Here is a 22,920-nt window from a genome sequence, read left to right as displayed (position 1 = left end):
ACTGGCTCAAAAAAATAAAGGGAACACTAAAATAACACATCCTAGATCCGAATGAATGAAATATCTTATTAATAGTTTTTCTTTACATAGTTGAATGTGCTGACAACAAAAATCACACAAAAAATTATCAATGGAAATCAAATTTATCAACCCATGGAGGTCTGGATTTGAGTCACACTCAAATTAAACGTGGGAAAACCACACTACAGGCTGATCCAACTTTGATGTAATGTCCTATAAACAAGTCAAAATGAGGCTCAGTAGTGTGTGGGCCTCCACGTGCCTGTATGACCTCCCTACAACGCCTGGGCATGCTCCTGATGAGGTTGGCGTAAATTTATAGTGTTGCTTCCTAAGTGGACAGTTTGATTTCACAGAAGTGTGATTGACTTGGAGTTACATTGTGTTGTTTAAGTGTTCCCTTTATTTTTTTGAGCAGTGTACAATATCTGATACCATGAAGAAATGCTGAGCTCCCAGAATACACTCACACACTGGCACACATTCCGAGATCTACGCAGTGAACCCTGCACAGTTTGTTATCTCTCTTCCATTTCCAAATCCCTTGTTCTTTCCAAAATCCCTTTAGGAAGAGAGGGATTAAGGTCCCTCACCCCAGGAATTTCACAGCACAGTCACACACACACACACAAAATGTATTATAATTTGATCTGTTATCAGGGATCTGTGTTTAGGAACACACGCACGCATCTGGGGTTGTTATCAGGAACCTATGTGAAGGTCCAGATAACATAACATGTTCGAATTTAGACTGTAATAGCACTGCACAAGTTATCAATTAATAGGCCTTTACATGTAGGGTAGTAGAGTAGAGGCTAGAGGTCGACCGATTATGATTTTTCAACGCCGATACCGATTATTGGAGGACCAAAAAAGCCAATACCGATTAATCGGACGATTTTTTTAAATATATATATATTTGTAATAATGACAATTACAACAATACTGAATGAACAATGAACACTTATTTTTAACTTAATATAATACATCAATAAAATCTATTTAGTCTCAAATAAATAATGAAACATGTTCAATTTTGTTTAAATAATGTAAAAACTAAGTGTTGGATAAGAAAGTAAAAGTGCAATATGTGCCATGTAAAAAAGCTAACATTTAAGTTCCTTGCTCAGAACATGAGAACATATGAAAGCTGGTGGTTCCTTTTAACATGAGTCTTCAATATTCCCAGGTAAGAAGTTTTAGGTTGTAGTTATTATAGGATTGTTTCTCTCTATACCATTTGTATTTCATATACCTTTGACTATTGGATGTTTTAATAGGTACTTTAGTATTACCAGCCTAATCTCGGGAGTTGATAAGCTTGACAGTAGGCCTACGCATATTTGCTTGCGATACGGCTTTCAAAACATATGGCCCTTATCTTTCATCAGTGAGAAACAATACTTCAAATAAAAAAGATAACTACTACAGCTAGTGTTTGCACAGATCCATWCAGCTATGGGTGTGTCCATCCGACGAAACGACACTTCTGCTACACTTCCTGAGTTACACTTACACACATGCTAGATAACTAATTAGCACAGGTGGTCGCCTCTTGTCTTCCGTCTGTTTTCCTTTAACAAGCGCTGTAGCAAGGCGATACGGCRGTGTGGGAACACTAACCCTATCAAGGTGTGTATCAATTTAAATGTTTTTTTAATGATTTCTCGCTGATATGAAAGATAAGGTCCTTATGCTTCCAAAACTGTACAGCAAGCGATGCATATTAATGTTCAGACCGAGCATCAGGGATCTTAACAAAACTCCCCCCTACAGAAGACACCTTCGTCCAATGACTCTTATGTGTAATATAATGGAATTGAGAGTCCTGATCAATGACATTTGAATTAAACCAGATCAAAGTACAGTATGGTGACCAAAGTAWGAAAAATGACAGTTGCTTCTACTTTGATAGTCTGATCATAAAGTTACTGGTCCCCTCCCCCATGTCAAACACTTCGATTCAGGAGGCGGGATTATTAAGGGGTTTTAAGGTGACATCACCCTAACCCTCATTTTAATACACCAATGATAACATGATGTTCTCTTACCTAACTGAAATAAGTACCGCTTTGTAACCTACATTGAAGGCGTGTTTGCAGAGGGGCGTGGTTTATATAGCTAGATAGCTACTCGACTGGTYCCAAKATTTTACAGTAGGGTGTCAGCAAATATATTTAAAAGTTTAGCCTATTCATCTCTGGCAAAGATACTTACATGTTTCCCCTTTCATCTGTGTCTGGTGTTAGCTAGTTACTGGCTACCTAGGGCTTCAGCCAGCATGGAACAAAAGGGGGGAGGGTCGTTCAAAACCCTGACGCAGTTGTCAACACATCCGTCAGTGTTGCTGTGAACCACATAACAAGAGACATGCCAAACGGGAGATGTATAAAAAAAAGTTGACATCATTGATGCAATTTCAATGTTGTTTGAGTTGCTTTGTGAATCACCAAATGTTCTTGATGATTACTGCAACACTGCATCCAAGTTGCTTGACATAGGCGTTTTAGAGCTGTCAGTCAAGGCAAGCTCATGAATTTAAGCTCCCCACCCACTCACACTGTCTTTTAAAACTTCCTGGTAGTTAGTAATTTTCTAAAATAAATTTCCACTCCTATCCAAAACAAATATTATGCGTGATATTTTAGTCACCCAAGTGGCTATTTTACATGGGAATCAGAATGACTGTTCGGGGCATTTAATATTAAACATTTATTTAAATAGAGTATAATCACAGGAGTGCATACATAATTGATATTCAGCCTCGTGCSCTTACTTGTCTCTGGATGTTCCGTACGCGCTGGTCGTGCTGTTTAGGCGCGGAACACATCTTGAAGATGAGCCACGCGCGCAGGTAATAATACACATCAAATATGACTGAGAGCGGCAGCAGAAACAGACAGACGAATATCCATCTCTGATGAACGATCACGTAGTCTAAGCCTTTCACCTTGATCCACAACAGAAATAGTACTACCAGTCCACCAAGATACAGCAACGGATCCATTTTTACCGCTCTGTTGGTCTACTTGGCCTGATGATGGTCCAGTGGGACTTTTCCAGAGAGAAAATCCCTTCTAGGAACAATCGATCTTCTATGACCTTTAGTTGGGAGCGAGCGATGCAAGATTAAAAAGCTTCTGCTTTTAAAATCCAATACAGATTCTTTATGCCAACACATGCACACACATAAATTCACACACATAGATAGGTGTGTAAATTTTGAAGTTAGAATCCAGCCACTCCTGTCCTTCTCTCTGATATGCGAGTCTGGCTGGGTGGTAGGCTTGCCCCGCCTCTGGCCGGTGRTCATTGGCGAACAATGCGTCAATCGGCATAACTCCAGTTGCTATGTCGGCGCGCTTCGTCCAATCAGAGAGCAGAAAGCTCGTCACACCATTCACCCCCTGCTCATGCCTTCATTAACATACAACAGTTAGGTAATACAGTGTATACATGATATAAATCAATAAAACTTTGTAAAACGAATAAACCAAAAAACGAAACCAATATTACACTAGGCCTACAATATTTCATAATCCTATTGTATGCATGATACAATTATTAAACTGTATGAAAAACATAGGCTATATTAATTAAACTATAACAAACTATTATAACTTCCATATAATTACAATAGTAGTTATTGCGATCATATAGCCAGGAAATAAAACTATACCAATTACTACCATAAAACAGGTAATAAAACTACATTGATTATTAGGATACATTAAACACTAACCAATGAAAGAAAATGGAATGTGTGAATACAGTGTGAATACATCCTTAAATATCCATAGTTAACTATTAGTCTGAAATCAAACTAGATAAATAATAGCATATACCCTATCCATACAGTGAGGTAGGTCTGGATACATAGCTTTAGCCACATCTATGAACTGTCACAGTGACAGGAGCCATGCTTGACTTGGGCAGGAGGAGCTCACCGGAGCTGAGTACCAACACCTCAAATGTTCTACTGCTTGAGCTCCTGTTCCTCTTATAGAATAGTAGCTCAAAAGTGTTGTGGAGCTCCTGCACCTAAATATAAACAGTACCGGTACCCAGAATGAGTATCGACTCCTATTTCAGTCCAAGTCAAGCACTGGCACAGGAGAGATTTGACTGATTGTTTTGAGTTTAATTCACTTTCAGTTGTTGGGTCATATGAAAAGGAGTGAACATGCGAACACACATGAAAAACATGCACACACATGAATGGAGCATTACTTGGCTGGTGAGTTGTACACACACATTAGACAGAGGGTGGGGCGCCAGTAATTAATGGGCTCTGCTGTCAACTCGTCTGTCTCTCCTGCCCGGAACACACACACCACACACTAATTCTCTCTCTTTTTCTCTCTCTCTCTCACACTCACTCAGCCCTCCCGGATGATTCTCTCCTGCTTTCAGTGTCTTCATTTAAGAAACTGTATGATATTGACAATTTTTTATGTGAGCTTCTGGATATCATTGGAAAATGGGTCTCTATTATTCTAAAAGAAATTGATGGTGATCACCTCATCTTTCGTCTTCATTTCATCATCCAGTCTGGAAGGAATAAAAGAAAACCAACATTTCCTCCATTTAATTTGTATTTCTACTGCTGTACCTGAAGATAATGGGACTCTGTGCAAATGTTTTTCAACTTTAACTCTCATTTAACTTCAAATCCATTCATCATCTTTGCTTCTTGAATCCAAATAACCCACACGGACCTGGGAACCACACTTGGAATGGGACCTGGTCCCATGGAACTGACCAGAACAGAGCACGCCTAACGGGTTATTTACCAGGGGGTTACATCCCTGGTGATCCCATAGAGAGGGAGATGCCTTCCCTGAACCACAGAAACTAACGCACACACAAACCTCATCCCCGGAGGTCCCAGAGCGATGCCTTCCCTCCACCACGGCGCCATCTTCCTCGGAGTCTTTCTCATCGCGACAGGCGGCTCCACTGCCTTTCTCACCTCCTCACAGGTGGGTACTATAAAGAGATACAATGTACAATCTATTATTATTACTGTTATGATTATGGTTAATAATCAAATAATGTTATTTATTATTATTACAGAGCCGCCTGCAGGCGTTCTCTCTGTGCTGTGTGGTGCTGGGAGCCGTCATGCTGATCCTGGGGCTTCTCTGGGCCATGAGTAACAAGCACCAGGTAGAGTACAGCCAGGGAGAGTACCCCAACTTCCCCCAATACCCCCACCAGGCAGAACATCCCAACTATCCCTACCCACACCCAGACCTCAACTACCCTGGCCGGTACACCCATCCTGACCTGGGACACGTCCTCTTCAGCCCCCGTGGTCCTGTTGGACACTTCCCAGAGTCCCAGTCAGCCCTACTGCAGAGGTAACACATCCTTCTTGAATTGTTATTGTTGAATTTAAAGTACATAGAAGGTAAATGAAAGGTTACAATGCACTGTGCATGTATTGTAACTGTCCTTTATGTGTGTGTTTGTGTCTAGGACCGAGCACCAGCGGCGAGGTGTGTATGGGGCTAATAATGTGGACTACCCCCCACTCAGCCCCCCTTCCCGCTACCCCCCCGGGCTGGGCCCCCCACCTCCCTACGAGGTCGCCATAAAGACCACCTGTAGCTCCACCCACCTGCGCCGCGCCTACTCAGACACACACCTGGCCTCGGAACCCCTGTTTGGCCGATCACGGGAGATCAGCTTTGAGGTGTGACATCACTTCAGACAGACCCACACACTGCCTCCACCCACCACACTGGAGGAGGAATACTGTGGCCACACCCTTCACTCAGGCTCTTCCAATCAGCTGTCAGCCCATAGGAAAAAGCAGGAATAGGAGATTGCCCTAAAGCAACACTCTTGAGCAGCATATTATCTGTCTGTCTTCAACAACCTGTAGTTGAGCATGTTTTCACAAGCTACCTTTTAAATGAGACATTGAGTTTGCCTGGTGCAAAGGAACCGATGGAATAGCCCAAAAGTGCAAACCACACTCATTGTCCGCAGTGCCTCTCCCTGCCTCTGCTAGCTCTTTACAGTATATGCATGTGTAACAGAATATTAAAGTTAAATACTGTTTAATTATGTAAAGTTCAACAAAATAGTCTGAATACTTGAAATGATTTCATGTCATCTAGTAGTCCTTTTGAAATCCAAATGTGACACATGAATGTGTCTGCGAGGACATCTAGTGGTCAGTCGACATGCTAGACAAGTAAAACCCTACAAATACCACATCCAGCCCACTCTAAAGGGTTTTGTCTAGACGGGATACAGCTTTAGTCAACATTGAATTTTCATAGAAGGTTTAAAGGCGATGCATGGTCAATCTGTCGTCTGCATTTGCCGTGCAGCAGTTATGGTGAGACGGCCTCTGCATAAATCAGGGCATTCGTGCTTCGCGGATCAGTGCAGAGCTGTTGAGTAGAGCTGTTATGAAGTAGTCAAGGAAGTGAGTTTGTGTTTATACAGGACCTCCCGCACCCATCTACCGTCAACCAATCATGTCAATGCAGCGCTATACAGCGCTATATGGATCCCTCCACATTGATACAAAATTTGGCCTCTGCATGACTCCGGAGGCCACGAAATTGCATCACACCCTCCATATGGTGTCTCCTACCACATTTTCGGATCAAGCATAGAATTTACGCAGCGGTTTAGGATCATTATGTAGCAGGTTGTTAAGTTTAGGAAAAGGGTTAGCTAAAATAAAAAATAAACGTGACGTCAAATTTGACAAAAGCTGTAWCCCATCTAGACATGACCCGTAAATGCTTTGCATGGTCAATCTGTAACACATGACTCACCTGTCCTGCCACAAGGAGAATGTCGTATGTAGAAACAGYCRCCACATACACAATCAGCCCAGAGATGTATCTCCTTGGCTGATTAATGATTAAATTATGGTACTTTATAAATGCACATATTGTTATTCTGTGCAATTTGGTTGTATAAGACTATGAATTTAAGAATTAGATTCCAGGGGCCACATTTATCAATAATGCATAGGCACAAATCTGTGTGTAAACAATGCTTGGGATAATTTCCACGCAAAGTGTGAGATTTATCAATATGAACATTGGATTGAGTCTGCACAAATTTAAGCACAGCCATGACATTGCGTATGCACAGTGGCAAGTGGTGGAATAAGGGAACTGCTTGTGTAGAATGGGGAAAATATATGTTCAAAATGTGTTTAGTTGGGAGAGTAATCATTAAATATTTTTTTTATTCCATTGTATTTCCACTGTGAATTCATGCAACATACACTACATGACCAAAAGTATGTGGACACTGCTAGTCAAACATCTCATTCCAAAATCATGGGCATTAATATGGAGTTGGTCCCCTCTTTACTGCTATAACAGCAACAGCCTCCACTCTTCTGGGAAGGCTTTCCACTAGATGTTGGAACATTGCTGCAGGGACTTGCTTCCATTCATCCTTGATGATTAGTGAGGTCGGGCGATTAGGCCTGGGGTGTTCCAATTCATCCCAAAGGTGTTCGATAGGGTTGAGGTCACGGCTCTGTGCACGCTAGTCAAGTTCTTCCACACCGATCTCGACAAACACTTTCTGTATGGACAGGGGCATTGTCATGCTGAAACAGGAAAGGGGCCTCCCCCAAACTGTTGCCATAAAGCTGGAAGCACAGAATGTCATTGTATGCTGTAGCATTAAGATTTCCCTTCACTGGGACAAAGGGGCCTAGCCCAAACCATAACTATCTTTTAGGGCTCCCGAGTGGCGCAGAAGTCTAAGGCACTGCATCTCAGTGTTAGAAGCATCACTACAGACCCTGGTTCGATCCTGGGCTGTATCACAACCGGCCGGGATCGTGAGTCCCATAGGGCGGCACACAATTGGCTCAGCATCGTCTGGGTTAGGGGAGGGTTTGGCCGGCCTAGTTAAATAAAGGTTCAATTAAAAATACGAATTCCCTGAACCAGGAATGCCAGATGGTGAAGCGTGATTTAWCTCTCGAGAGAACTCGTTTCCACTGCTCCAAAGTCCAATGACAGTGAGCTTTACACKACTCCAACCGATGCTTGGCATTGCACATGGTGATCTTAGGCATGTGTGCGGCTGCTCGGGCCATGGAAAGACATCTCATGAAGCTCCCGATGAACAGCTCTTGTGCTGACGTTGCTTCCAGAGGCAGTTTGGAACTTGGTAGTGAGTGTTGCAACGGAGGACAGATGATTTTTCCGCACTACGCGCTTCAGCACTCGAAGGTCRCTTTCTGTGAGCTGTGTGGCCTACCACTTCCCAGCTGAGCCGTTGTTGCTCCTAGAAGTTTCCACTTCACAATAACAGCACTTACAGTTGACCGGGGGAGCTCTAGCAGGGCAGAAATTGGATGAACTTACTTGTTGGAAAGGTGGCATTGGTGGCGGCTATGACGGTGCCATGTTGAAAGTCATTGAGCTCTTCAGTAAGATCATTCTACTGRGAATGTTTGTCTATGGAGATTGCATGGCTGTGTGCTCGACTTTATACTCCTGTCAGCAACGGGTGTGGCTGAAATAACAACGAAATGGTGCCGACAYAGAGGGTTGCCGTGCTTCTAGCTCTTAGGAAACTTTGCTGTATTTCGTTTTTATAATTTATTATTTCTTGGTGTTATCACATACAGCCGGGAAGAACTATTGGATACCAGAGCAGCTGTAACTCACCAGCTCTACCAGCATTACGACCAGGAACACGACTTTCCTGAATCGGATCCTTTGTTCGCACCCCCCAGGGCAAATTAACTGATTCCAGAGGCCAACCCAAAACACCGCTGGCAGAGGTACTCGGAGTGGTCTTCTAGTCCGACTTAGGAGGCGCGCACACCACCCACCGCTTCCGAGAATATTACTTGCTAATGTTCAGTCTCTGGATAATAAAGTTGACGAACTCAGGGCGATGATTTCTTTCCAGAGAGACATCAGGGATTGTAACATACTCTGTTTCACAGAAACATGGCTCTCTCGGGATATACTGTTTGACTKAGTCCAATCACGCAGACAGGAATAAATATCTCTCCAGGAAGAAGAAGGGCGGGGGTGTATGTTTCATGATTAACGACTCATGGTGTGATTGTGATAACATACAGGAACTCAKGTCCTTTTGTTCACCCGACCTAGAATACCTCAATCAAATGCCGACCATATCATCAAACAGTAATTACCCGTGCTAAGGACTATTATACGCTTGTCTGACCAATCGGAATCCACGCTTCAAGATTGTTTTGATCACGCGGACTGGGATATGTTCCGGGTACCCTTCGACAATAACATTGACGAATATACTTATACGGTGACTGAGTTTGTCAGGAAGTGTATAGGTGATGTTGTACCCACTGTGACTATTAAAACCTACCCTAACCAGAAACCATGGATAGATGGCAGCATTCGCGCAAAACTGAAAGCCCGAACCAGCTTTGAGAGATTAGTCAAGGATCATATCACCTCTACCTTACCTGTCACCCTAGACCCACTTCAATTTGCTTACCACCCCAATAAATCCACAGACGATGCAATCACCATCGCACTTCCCTATCCCATCTGGACAAGAGGAATACCTATGTAAGAATGCTGTTTATTGACTATAGCTCAGCATTCAACACCATAGTACCCTCCAAGCTCATCATTAAGCTTGAGGTCCTGGCTCTGAAGCCTGCCCTGCGCAACTGGGTCCTGGAATTCCTGACGGGCCGCCCCCAGGTGGTGAAGGTAGGAATCAACACCTCCACTTCGTTGATCCTCAACACTGGGGACCCACAAGGGTACGTGCTCAGCCTTCATAGACTTGAAATCACTGGCCACTTTAATAAATTGAACACTAGTCACTTTAATTATGTTTACATATTTTGCATTACTCATCTCATATGTATATACTGTATTCTAATGTATCTTAGTCTATGCCGCTCTGACATTGCTTGTCCATATATGTATATTTGCTTAATTCCATTCCTTTACTTAGATTTGTGTGTATTGGCTATATGTTGTGAAATTGTTAGATATTACTTCACTATTGCTAGAAACACAGGCATTTCGCTACACCCGCAATAACATCTGCTAAACACTTGTATGTGACCAATAAAATTTGATTTGAAATAGCCAAATCCACTCATTTGAAGGGGTGTCCACATACACTATATATACAAAAGTATATTGACCTGCTATAGCCTATAATTTGACCACATCAGTGCATTTGTGAAGATAACAATCCATATAAAGCAGAATTTGTTAAATTAGAGGTAGGCCTGTGTGTGAAACTGAACTATTGTTGAAATACTATAAAATACTGAGATAATGGGTAATCGAATGAGAGATGGCTGATTTTGCTTTTGGAAGATTTGGCACATGCTGCATTTTCCAGAGAGCTCATTTTTTGAGACAGGTGGGAGTTTTTCTACAAAGTACAGATTGGCTCATCAGATATTGTTTCCCAAAACCAATGTTATAGGATTTAAGACCTACATTAAATGCGGGGATTTAAGACCTACATTAAAAAAGGCAAACATATGCCATTCCGGTGTACATCCAAGTGCTATCGACAACAGGCACTTTTCAAAACAGGCACTTTTCAGCGGGAGCTTGCTGATTGGCATCTCACAGCACGCGATGAGCCAATGTTTTGTATGCAATCATCAGCAAAACGAACAGTAACACATACCATTTCCATACACAATCGCGCAACAGTTTACAGGGGCTGAGTCACTGGCTTACTGGTGCTCTTTCATGCCGTCCCTAGGAGGGGTGCGTCACTTGAGTGGGTTGAGTCACTGACTGATTCTTCCTGTTCTGGGTTGGCGCCCCCCCTTGGGTGTGCCGTGGCGGAGTCTTTGTGGGCTATACTCGGCCTTGTCTCAGGATTGTAAGTTGTGTGTTGAAAATATCCCTCTAGTGGTGCGGGGCTGGTGCTTTGGCAAAGTGGGTGGGGTTATATCCTTCCTGTTTGGCCCTGTCCGGGGGTATCATCGGATGGAGCCACAGTGTCTCCTGACCCCTCCTGTCTCAGCCTCCAGTATTTATCTGCAGTAGTTTGTGTCGGGGGGCTAGGGCTAGTTGGTATATCTGGAGTACTTCTCCTGTCTTATCCAGTGTCCTGTGTGAATTTTAAGTATGCTCTCTCTCTAAATTCTCTCACTTCTCTCTTCTTATCTCGCTCATCTACGGAGGACGACTGAGCCCTAGGACCATGACTCGTCAGGACTACTGGGCATGATGACTCCTTGCTGCTCCCAGTCCACCTGGCCTTGCTGTTGTTCCAGTTTCAACTGTTCTGCCTGCAGTTATGGAACCCCTACCTGTCCCAGACCTGCTCGTTTTTCAAACTCTTAATGTCGGCTTATGGAAAGACCAACTGACATTTATCCTGATATTATTTGACCATGCTTGTCATTTATGACATTTTGAACATCTTGGCCCTCTCTAATTTCTCCTTCTCTCTTTCTTTCTCTCCTCGGAGGACCTGAGCCCTAGGACCATACGTCAGGACTACCGGGCATGATGACTCCTTGCTGTCCCAGTCCACCTGGCTGCTGCTGTCCCAGTTTCAAAACTGTTCTGCCTGCGGTTATGGAACCCCTACCTGTCCCAGACCTGCTGTTTTCAACTCTATATTATCGGCTTGAAAAGCCAACTGACATCTATCTGATTATTATTTGACCATGCTTGTCATTTATGAACATTTTGGGAACATCTTGGCATGTTCTGTTATAATACCACCCGGCACAGCCAGGAAGGACTGGCCACCCCTCATAGCCCTGGTTCCCTCTAGGTTCTTCCGTCAGGTTTTGGCACTTCTAGGAGTTTTCCTAGCCACCGTGCTTCTACACCTGCATTGCTTGCTGTTTGGGGTTTTAGGCTGGGTTTCTGTACAGCACTTCGAGATATTAGCTGATGTACGAAGGGCTATATAAAATAAACTTGATTGAAAGGCCATAATGTATTATTCCAGCCCAGGTGCAATTTCGATTTTGGCCACTAGATGGCAGCAGTGTCTGTACAAAGTTTCAGACTGATCCAATGAACCATTGCATTTCTGTTCAAAATTTTGCATCAAYACTGCCCAACTGTGCCTAATTTGTTTATATCTTTTCATGTTCAAAACAGTGCACTSTCCTCAAACAATAGCATGGTATTATTTCACTGTAATAGCTACTGTAAATTGGACAGTGCAGTTAGATTAACAAGAACGTAAGCTTTCTGCCAATATCAGTTATGTCTATGTCCTGGGAAATTTTCATGTTACTTACAACCTCATGCTAATCGCTCTAGCCTAAGTCAGCTCAACCGTCCCGTAAGGGACCCACCAATCCGGAAGCTTTAAAAGGATGATTTTGACCAAATCTGGTTAATTTGGGACGTTTCGAAATGCAACTAGSCACGGTCGTGCACAACCACTGAGGCTAAGAACAATTGTTATTTATCAATGGTTATCTCCTTCTGGTGTGCGTACGARGCTCGTAGGATTGTTTGATAAATCACAAATGTTATATGCATATGTACGTTCTAAATACCGTTCGGAAGTAGTATTTTAGAATAGTTTCTACGCAACGTTACATTGATAAATGAGGCTCCAGGTTAGGCTCTCTCAATCAACACATTCTGGTAATAGATATGACTGACTGGCCAGTCAATCATCACATTTTAATCATTGCAGATTATAGGTTTGCTTGTTCACTGAAACAATTTGAACCAAAGTGATCTGCTTCAGAGATAATAACCTACACTGTCCAACTAATTTAAAACTAGTCTATGGATAATTAATTACACCACACAATAGGAATGGCAGATATCCCCCCCCCCCTCCTCACACAGCTTCGTCTAGATTAATCAACAGCCAAACATGTTTCTGATAAAACACTGACGATATCCAGATCTTTCTCTTCTCTGCCCCACCCTGTCTCTCTCCGTTCCCGCCCCCTCTCTCTGTCTTGATCCTTTCCTCCTACGGTCACCGAATAACATTCAGAAACCGACTTCCTTTTACCACGCACAGGGGRTGTGTGACTACCGGGGGCGAGTGTCCTGCCCTGCCCACAACTCGACACACATTCAATGTCGACCGCGATGCAACGTTATAACGGATTTAAAGGATCGATAAAGATTACCTCTGGCAAAGCAAGCGGGATGAGTTTTAAATTATAGTCTCGTTCGAGTAGAATAATTTGATTCTTGAGATTCTTAATTTTTGTTTAGATAACAATCACAYCCCCGCATGCCACATGGAAAGCATAAAGGAAGTTAAACTAGTTGAAGAAGAGATTAGTAAAAAAAAACWACGGAGATGTTTAGAAACTAAATAATCATCTCCTTCCTTTATCCCCGGCTGGGCAACTGGAAGCCTCTTCAGAAGGTAAAGTAGTAAAATGGTATGCCACTGTTCAATCAACAAGTGATCATCTGATAACTCTCTAACCCTCTTCTTTGATATCTCAATTTAAATTCAATTTAAAGGGCTTTATTGGCATGGAAAGCATATGTTTACATTGCCAAAGCAAGTGAAATTGACAAGAAACAAATGGGAAATAAACAATACAAAATGAACAGTAAACATTACACTCATTCATCTTTCTCTCTCTCCTGCAGATTGTGTATGATGGTGTTGCAGGAGGAGTGTAGTGTATGTGAGCCAAGTCAGGGAGTAACTCCAGGCAGACCGGGGGAGAGAAGGAGGCCATCTCCCCAGGGCATGCTGCTATCTATAGGCCCAGTGATGATGGTAGGAGGGTGCAGCATTCTAGCTGTGTGTGTGTTTATTTTGTTAACAAGTATATAGATGGTGTCCTGGCTTACTGTATGTATGTATGTATGTATGTATGTATGTATGTATGTATGTATGTATGTATGTATGTATGTATGTATGTATGTATGTATGTAGGTAGTAGGGGGTTTCCTGACTCTGCAAGGTCCAGCCCTCTGGCTGGGGGTGCTGATGGCTGTTACCGGAGCAACACTGACCACCGCGGGACTCTGTATTGTCATGACCACGCTACAGGTGTTGGACGTACCTGGACACTTCCTGTTACACCCCCGCACAGGAACACGCTACAGCCCACACCAGGCCCTGGCCATCCAGAGGTAAACACACACACAGGGCTGTTACGGCAGTCATGAGTCATGACCGCAGTAAAATTTCACGTGACCGTTGAGTCATGGTAATCTCCTCTTATGCACTCCTCGTGTTGTCTATTTTTCATCTTTTTTTCTCTCCCTGCATTGTTGGGAAGGGCCCGTAAGTAAGCATTTTACTGTTAGTCTTCACCTGTTGTTTAGGAAGCATGTGACAAATATATATTTTTGATTTGATTTGATTTAACATGCATTGGTAGTACCAAACACACTAACGACCATCAGGTCCTAATGGCCTGGTACTTTATTGTACCTGTAACCACTCTGACATCAATGCATATGCAATCAAAAATCACATCAAACTCATCATCAAAACAGTATTGTGCGTTTAAAACTCACCTCAATGTGATGATCAATTTGAAGATTGAAGATAGAATGGGTTGAAACTGAGTGGAAAACATGGTCCATTTGGGTGTGGTTTCAAAGCCTAACACAAGGAAATGGACAGCCCTTTCTAAGGTGAGGATMAATTAAAAACATACATACGTATATTAGAGCTTATGCATATACATAGGCCTATATATGAGCCCAAGCCTGAACCCCCCCCAAATTAAAATAATAATTGTGCRGTACGTTACACAATGCCTTTGGTACATAATTGGTCTAGCCTATACTCCAAAATCAAACAAATTCTAGTAATCGCCTTTGAGTGTGGACTGTATTATTATGCATACTGGATGGTGTCACCCTGATCTGTTTCACCTGTCTTTGTGATTGTCTCCACCCCCGTCCAGGTGTTGCCCATCTTCCCCGTTATACCCTGTGTATTTATACCTGTTTTCTCTGTTGCCAATTCATCTTGTTTGTCAAGCCAACCAGCATTTTTTTTGTCAGGTCCTGRTTTTCCTCAGTCTCTCTTTTCTCATCCTCCTGGTTTTTGACCCTTGCCTGTCCTGACCCTGTACCCACCTGCCTGAGCCTGCTGTCCTGTACCTTTGCCCCACCTCTGGATTACCGACCTCTTCCTGAGCTGACCCTGCCTGTTGTACTGTACCTTTTGCCCCTGTTGCTGTAATAAACATTGTTACTTTGACACGGTCTGCATCTGGGTCTTACCTTGATACCTGATAGATGGACTGGTTACCTTACGCTACGCTCTAAACTATCTATCCATGAGTCTGGGAAAGAATGTATAGGCCTAAGCGATGCGGTTGGTTCATTGATTGTGCAGGGTGGTTTACAGAGTTAGCTTACAATTATAGTGAAATTGTATTGGACATTTTCCTTTCCGAGTGCGCATAGGGGCTGTCAACAGTTTAATTAAATATTTTTAGCTGTGAAAACATGTTACTATCAATGTTCCCGAACAGATTTCACTTYGTTTCCCAAATTAAGCACTGGGTAGCTGCAGGAACAGGGTTTGAGAGCCCATGGCATACAGAGTTTGGGTAAAATATCACCTGTCGGGAGGCTGCATGAGCCTCAAACAGTGGTTGATGGAAGGATTAAAATAACCAGAGTAGTTTACCCTTCCTGATTGAAAAACAAACCAGCAGGAAAGTGGCCTCCATTCACTATTCCAGTGCATACAGAGTGAATGTCTTTTTCCCTCCGTCTGTTCTTGCCTATTTGATAATGGGCCAATCTAAATCTAAACGAATTTTACATATTAGTAAAGACAAGATTAAATTGAAAATATGACCACTTGATGAGAGAACAGCTGTGCAGCCTGAGACAAGGAACAGAGCACTAGCTTTTTTTTGTGACTTTCTCAAATCATCAATAGCCTATAGGCACATCATGCAGCCAATATAAACTCAGTACAAAAAGAAACATCCCTTTTTCAGGACCCTGTCTTTCAAAGATAATTCGGAAAAATCCATTGTAAAGGGTTCAAACACTGTTTACCATGCTTGTTCAATGAACCATAAACAATTGATGAACAGGCACCTGTGGAACGGTCGTTAAGACACTAACAGCTTACAGACGGTAGGCAATTAAGGTCACAGTTATGAAAACGTAGGACACTAAAGAGGCCTTTCTACTGACTCTGAAAAACACCAAAAGAAGATGCCCAGGGTCCCTGCTCATCTGCGTGAACGTGCCTTAGGCATGCTAAAAGGAGGCACGAGGACTGCAGATGTGGCCAGGGCAATAAATTGCAATGTCCGTACTGTGAGACGCCTAAGACAGCGCTACAGGGAGACAGGACGTACAGCTGATCGTCGTCGCAGTGGCAGACCACGTGTAACAACACCTGCACAGGATCGGTACTTCTGAACATCACACCTGCGGGACAGGTACAGGATGGCAACAACAATTGCCCAGGTTACACCAGGAACGCACAATCCCTCCATCAGTGCTCAGACTGTCCGCAATAGGCTGAGAGAGGCTGGACTGAGGGCTTCTAGGCCTGTTGTAAGGCAGATCCTCCCCGGACATCACCGGCAACAACGTCGCCTATGGGCACAAACCCACCGTCGCTGGACCAGACAGGACTGGCAAAAAGTGCTCTTCACTGACGAGTCGCGGTTTTGTCTCACCAGGGATGATGGTCGGATTCGCGTTTWTRGTTGAAGGAATGAGCGTTACACCGAGGCCTGTACTCGAGCGGGATCGATTTGGAGTTGGAGGGTCCGTCATGGTCTAGGGCGGTGTGTCACAGCGTCATCGGACTGAGCTTGTTGTCATTGCAGGCAATCTCAACGCTGTGCGTTACAGGGAAGACATCCTCCTCCCTCATGTGGTACCCTTCCTGCAGGCTCATCCTGACATGACCCTCAAGCAGGACAATGCCACCAGCCATACTATTCGTTCTGTGCGTGATTTCCTGCAAGACAGGAATGTCAGTGTTCTGCCATGGCCAGCGAAGAGCCCGGATCTCAATGCCATTGAGCACGTCTGGGACCTGTTGGATCGGAGGGTGAGGGCTAGGGCCATTCCTCCCAGAAACGTCCGGGAGCAGGTGCCTTGGTGGAAGCGTGGGGTAACATCTCATAGCAAGAACTGGCAAATCTGGTGCAGTCCATGAGGAGGAGATGCAGTACTTAATGCAGCTGGTGGCCACACCAGATACTGAATTTTACTTTTGATTTTGACCCTCCCTTTGTTCAGGAACACATTATTCCATTTCTGTTAGTCACATGTCTGTGGAACTTGTTCAGTTTATGTCTCAGTTGTTGAATCTTGTTATGGTCATACAAATATTTACACATGTTAAGTTTGCTGAAAATGAACGCAGTTGACAGTGAGAGGACGTTTCTGTTTTTGCTGAGTTTCTGTTTTGATTTCTAAGGTTGTATCATTCACAATTAAAGTTGCCAAATCTCTAAATCTAGCATATAGGACCTGTTTCAAATGATCACTTTAATGCTCAATTTAGCCACTTAATATGCGCAATTGCTCCAGAATGGGAAAAATATCCTTTATTTTATTCAGCTATTATCAATTATATTTTTACTATAAAATCGTATAATATAAAAATAATGGCACGGGATTTACAAGCATATCTTACCTGCTAAATGAACAAGCCTATGGCATGGCACATAGCCAGATAACATATAGTAGGCCAACTCATATTCTGTTCTAATTAAATAAATTATATCCATATCATAATGTTTCTYTAGACCTGACTAAAATAAATTATTTATTTATTGTGATGTGTATTAAATTGATTTATTATACTTTTAAAAAATGTAGATGTTCCAAAGGTGCGCATCAGCGGCTTGTATGCGTGAAGGCCTGGAGATGCTAAATGTGTTTGTTAATTAACGGTCAATAACAGTGAGCAGGATGGACAGGAGACAATGAAACAATGCAATTTGAACGACATGGGAGTTTGTCACTATATGTCAAGATACTTTATAATCCGTCTCTCTCTCCCTAGGAGGTTGGACCGGATACGTAGAGAGATGTCAGAGGACTCTGTGGGGGTGACCCCCTCTCTACCCCTCCCCTTGCCCCCCACCCCTCCTCCCTGGGACCTGGAGGCACCCCCCTCCTACGACTCTGTCATGAAGAGCCGAGGTCCTTCTGACCTCTGAGGGCGAGGATGGGATTTGACTCTGGTGTATTCCCTTGCTGCCATTACACAGTGAGCTAAATAAAGCACACCCGTGCTGGGAGAGACATTGTTCAGGAATGGAGGGGAACGCAGAGGCAGTAAGGGGTTGAACCCACCAACATTGTTTACATACTTGTTTGAAGAATGAGTGCGTTATATTGCTACTATTAAGACTACTACAGCGTAATACACTGCACTCCTATTAAGTCATTTACAAATAAATACTTTTTTCAACTTTACACCACCTAAAATTGTTGTTGCTGCTGTTACTTTTTAGTTTAAGACTGCCCGGCAGCCATATATTTGGACTTTTTAGTGGCATCATGCTACACCAGGCGACAAGCCCAGCACACCGCCAGCACTAAGCCTTCACTACCAGTCTCAATGGAGCCAGCCTTTAAAACCCCAATCGGACTTTCTTGCGGCCTTGGACTCCATTAGCTGTGTGCTGTGACTGTGGAGGGAGTTAAGTGTCATTCCCTAGTGTGAGTGAGAAGGTGTGTGTGTGTGTGTATGTATGTATGTATGTGTGAGTGAGTGCGATGTAGCGAGTGTGTGTGCTTCTGTGGTCTTGTATGCACCACTGATTCTCATTTTTTTTTTCTCCTTTGGTGGGTTTACAGGTACAATATTAAAATGAATATCATTTTCACTGATTTGCTTTTTTGACAATGTAATAAAATTTGGGCAGAGATGATTTCAACCAGAAGTGCCTTGTTACAGTAGTAAACGCTTGTAACAGTTTTTTTTTCTCTCTCTTCATTTTTTAAATGGGATGTCATGATCAACTTTAGTAAATTAATAACCAAAGATCTCTGAGTTGTTTGTGTCTCAGTTGTGAGTGTTAAGGTATTGTTATAGCATACCGTGCATTCGAAAGTATTCAGACCCCTTGACTTTTTCTACATTTTGGTACGTTACCGCCTTATTCTAAAATTGATTAAATKGTTTTTTCCCCCTCATCAATCTACACACAATACCCCATAATGACAAACAGGTTTTTAAACATTTTGACCAAATGTATAAAAAAAAAAAGGAATACATTTACATAAGTATTCAGACCCTTTACTCAGTACTTTGTTGAAGCACCTTTGGCAGTGATTATAGCCTTGAGTCTTCTTGGGTTTGACGCTACAAGCTTGGCACACCTGTATTTGGGGAGTTGCTCCCATTCTTCTCTGCAGATCCTCTCAAACTCTCAGGTTAAATGGGGAGTGTCGTTGCACAGCTATTTTCAGGTCTCTCCAGAGATTTTCGATCGGGTTCAAGTCCGGGCTCTGGCTGGGCCACTCAAGGACATTTAGATACTTGTCCCGAAGCCATTCCTGCGTTGTCTTGGCTGTGTGCTTAGGGTCGTTATCTGGTTGGAAGGTGAACCTTCGCCTCCAGTCTGAGGTCCTGAGCGCTCTGGTGCAGGTTTTCCTCAAGGATCGCTCTGTACTTTGCTCCGTTCATCTTTCTCTCGATCCTGACTAGTCTCCCAGTCCCTGCCGTTGAAAAACATCCCCATGAGGCTGCCACCACCATGCTTCACCGTAGGGCTGGTGCCAGGTCTCCTCCAGAGGTGACGCTTGGTATTCAGGCCAAAGAATCTTGTTTCTCATGGTCTGATAGTCCTTTAGGTGCCTTTTGGCAAATTCCAAGCGGGCTGTCATGTGCCTTTTACTGAGGAGTGGCTTCTGTCTGACCACTCCACCATAAAACCCTGATTGGTTGAGTGCTGCAGAGATGGTTGTCCTTCTGGAAGGTTCTCCCATCTCCACAGAGGAACTCTGGAGCTCTGTCAGTGTGACCATCGGGTTCTTGGTCACCTCCTTGACTAAGGCCCTTCTCCTCCGATGGCTCAGTTTGGCCAGGCGGCCAGCTGTAGGAAGAGTCTTTGTCGTTCCAAACTTCTTAAATTTAAGAATGATGGAGGCCACTGTGTTCTTGGGGACCTTCAATGCTTAAAACATTTTTTGGTACCCTTCTCCAGAACTGTGCCTCGACACAATCCTGTCTCGYAGCTCTACGGACAATTCCTTTGACCTAATGGCTTGGTTTTTGCTCTGACATTCACTGTCAACTGTGGGACCTTATATAGACAGGTGTGTGCCTTTCCAAATCATGTCAATCAATTGAATTTACCACAGGTGGACTCCAATCAAGTTGTAGAAACATCTCAAGGATGATCAATGGAAACAGGATGCACCTGAGCTCAATGTCGAGTCTCATACCAAAGGGTCTGAATACCTATGTAAGTAAGGTATTTCAGTTTTTTTTTTRATAAATGTGCAAAAAAAGTTTTCACTTTGTCATTACGGGGTATTGTGTGTAGATTGATGAGGGAAAACATATTTAATACATTTTAGAACAAGGCTGTAACGTAACAGAATGTGGAAAAAGTGAAGGGGTCTGAATAGTTTCCCAATGCACTGTATGTTTGCTCAGTTTCTTTGTTATATTCTAACCTCAGTTACACTTGAAGTAAATGCTTTCAAGGAGAGAGAGATAAAAGGGAGAGGAAAATAGGACGGTGGAGAAGGAGGAGTTGTGGGCCTCCTAGCAGAGGCACCATGACAGCCTTCTCCCCTTCATCTCTCCTTGAGAAAGCATTTACTTCAAGTAGAACTGGAGGTAGGACAAGGTGACCCACCACTGGCCACCACACACAAACGTTMTATTATTCTTGTGGGGACCAAACAATTGATTCCCATTCAAAATCATAGTTTCCCTAACCTAACCCTTAAACTAACCCTAAGCCTTAAATAGCATTTTTCCTTGTGAGAACTGGCAAAATATCCCCACTTGTCAGAACTGTACTTGTTTTAAAACCACACACACACAGTCTTGTATAACTGACCTTGTTGGGACAAACAATTCAGTCCCATTCAAAATTCTATTTTCCCTAACCCTAACCCAAAAACCCAACCCTAGAAATAGCATTTGACCTTGTGGGGACTAACAAAATGTCCCCAGTTGGTCAGATTTTTGTTTGTTTACTATTCTTGTGGGGACTTCTGGTCCCCACAAGTATACTTATAAACGTCCACATGCACACACCTTATTCTGTCTGCAGGCTGTAATAACCAACAGAGTGGAACTCTGTTGCTGAATTACAAATCTTGAACCTCCTTCTCTCCCTCACCTTCAGTAGTATCTGACCCAGAGCATAACATAGCCTTAGCTAAGCTACATAGTAAGGGGGACTGGGTTTGGTTCAGACTTCATTGGTCAGGGTCGCATGGCGGAGGGTAAGCCGTACCGGTATGGTCTGATCGCGGCGGGGATGTGTGTGTTGTTAGTCGGTCTGTTCGTTATGACTCAGGAGCGACCTCACATCTACGCAACACTCTGCTCTCTGGGGATCATCATGGTCACCCTTGGCACCGCGTGGAGCCTCTGCCAGTGCTACCCTAAGGTAAGGACAGGTGTGTGTGTATGTTCAAGTTTAAACTTACCTCAGGGAGCCAGCCAACGCAAGTCTTCAGGTCCCAGGTAAGGTTATCAATCAAGCAATCACGAACCACATCTGTGTATGAAAGAGATAAAGTATTAGTGTGTGTGTTGAACAGGATGGTGGTTTGGACAACTGTGATTTATACTGAACAAAACTATGAACGTAACATGTAAAGTGTTGGTACCATGTTCATGAGCTGAAAGAAAAGATCCCAGAAATGTTCCATATGCATGTTTACATCCCTGTTAGTGATTATTTCTCCTTTTCTAGATCATCCATCCCCCTAACAGGTGTGGCATATCAAGAAGATGATTAAACAGTATGATCATGGGGACAATAAAAGGACTCTCTAAAATGTGCAGTTTTGTCACACACAGACATCTCAAGTTTTGAGGGAGTGTACAATTGGCATGCTGACTGCGGAAATGTTCAATAGAGCTGTTGCCAGCGAATTGAATGTTCATTTCTCTACCATAAGCCGCCTCCAACGTCATTTTAGAGAATTTGGCAGTACAMCCAWCCMGSCGTACAACCGCAGACCATGTGTAACCACGCCAGCCCAGGACCTCCACATCCGGCTTCTTCACCTGCAGGATCATCTGAGGAGGGTGCTAAGGAGTATTTCTGTCTTTGATAAAGCCCTTTTGTGGGGGAAAAAAAATCATTCTGATTGGCTGGGCCTGGATCCCCAGTGGGATGGCCTACTCCCACCCATGGCTGCACCCCTGCCAGTCATGTGAAATCCATAGATTAGGGCCTAATTCATTTATTTCAATTGACTGATTTCCTTCTCCAAACTAACTCAGTAAAATGTTTGAAATTGTAGCATGTTACATTTATATTTTTGTTCAGTATAGTAGCAGGACGTGCGGTCTGTCTCCACTCGGTCTCTCCCAGAGCCATAATAAACACAGAATGAGTGTGCATGGAATAAACAAACATGGTCATTAAATCTGTGTTTCTGTGTGTCAGGTGGTGTTGATCTCTCAGAGCCTGGAGGAGAGGGGAGCCAAGGACAGCATGGATGCTGCTGCAGGGGAGAAAAACATCAGGTACTGTATACACACACACTCCAGTAATATACTAATATGTAGTATTACTAGGAAGTAATGTGATCATGAATGTATATTTATGTGATGGAGCATTGAGATACAAGACTGACGTATCTCCCCCTTCTCTCTCTCAGAGTTACACTGGCTGGTTTCCATGATAACAAGGTCAGCCCTGCCCTGTCTGTCCCTCTGGTCCTCAAGCTCCACTCTTCCCACAGCTGTCCCATACTACACCTGGCTTGACCTGAAATAAACATKTTTTATGGATTTTATATTTTACTGTGA

General features: G+C 43.3%; 4 protein-coding genes across 4 annotated transcripts in view; 3 read left to right on the top strand and 1 right to left on the bottom strand.

Moving 5' to 3' along the window:
* Positions 1–3,324, bottom strand: part of dhcr24 (24-dehydrocholesterol reductase) — a 26,567-nt gene extending 23,243 nt beyond the window's left edge. Inside the window, 1 exon segment of the mRNA XM_023999254.3 lies at positions 2,798–3,324. Coding sequence (XP_023855022.1) covers positions 2,798–3,028 — 231 coding nt within the window. The 5' untranslated portion in view covers positions 3,029–3,324.
* Positions 3,325–4,252: 928 nt separating this feature from the next.
* On the top strand, positions 4,253–6,428 carry LOC139028494 (uncharacterized). Its single transcript, XM_070446039.1, has 3 exons — positions 4,253–5,003; positions 5,098–5,384; positions 5,503–6,428. The coding sequence occupies exons 1-3, from the start codon at positions 4,917–4,919 to the stop codon at positions 5,723–5,725; spliced, it is 597 nt and encodes a 198-aa protein (XP_070302140.1). The 5' UTR covers positions 4,253–4,916; the 3' UTR covers positions 5,726–6,428.
* A 6,526-nt stretch (positions 6,429–12,954) lies between these two features.
* LOC139028531 (uncharacterized) lies at positions 12,955–18,956 on the top strand. Its single transcript, XM_070446168.1, has 4 exons — positions 12,955–13,365; positions 13,599–13,731; positions 13,891–14,090; positions 17,968–18,956. Exons 2-4 carry the CDS (start codon positions 13,606–13,608, stop codon positions 18,122–18,124), a joined length of 483 nt encoding a protein of 160 aa, XP_070302269.1. The 5' UTR covers positions 12,955–13,365; positions 13,599–13,605; the 3' UTR covers positions 18,125–18,956.
* Positions 18,957–21,249: 2,293 nt separating this feature from the next.
* Positions 21,250–22,907, top strand: bsnd (barttin CLCNK type accessory subunit beta). The gene is made up of 3 exons (XM_023999253.2): positions 21,250–21,544; positions 22,556–22,635; positions 22,770–22,907. Exons 1-3 carry the CDS (start codon positions 21,368–21,370, stop codon positions 22,876–22,878), a joined length of 366 nt encoding a protein of 121 aa, XP_023855021.1. The 5' UTR covers positions 21,250–21,367; the 3' UTR covers positions 22,879–22,907.
* Positions 22,908–22,920: the final 13 nt, after the last annotated feature.

This window comes from Salvelinus sp. IW2-2015, linkage group LG13 (assembly GCF_002910315.2).
Source record: "Salvelinus sp. IW2-2015 linkage group LG13, ASM291031v2, whole genome shotgun sequence".
In the NCBI taxonomy this organism is placed as follows: Eukaryota; Metazoa; Chordata; class Actinopteri; order Salmoniformes; family Salmonidae; genus Salvelinus; species Salvelinus sp. IW2-2015.
The sequence above is the reverse complement of the archived record's forward strand: the minus strand, read 5'-3'. Positions and strand labels throughout refer to the sequence as shown.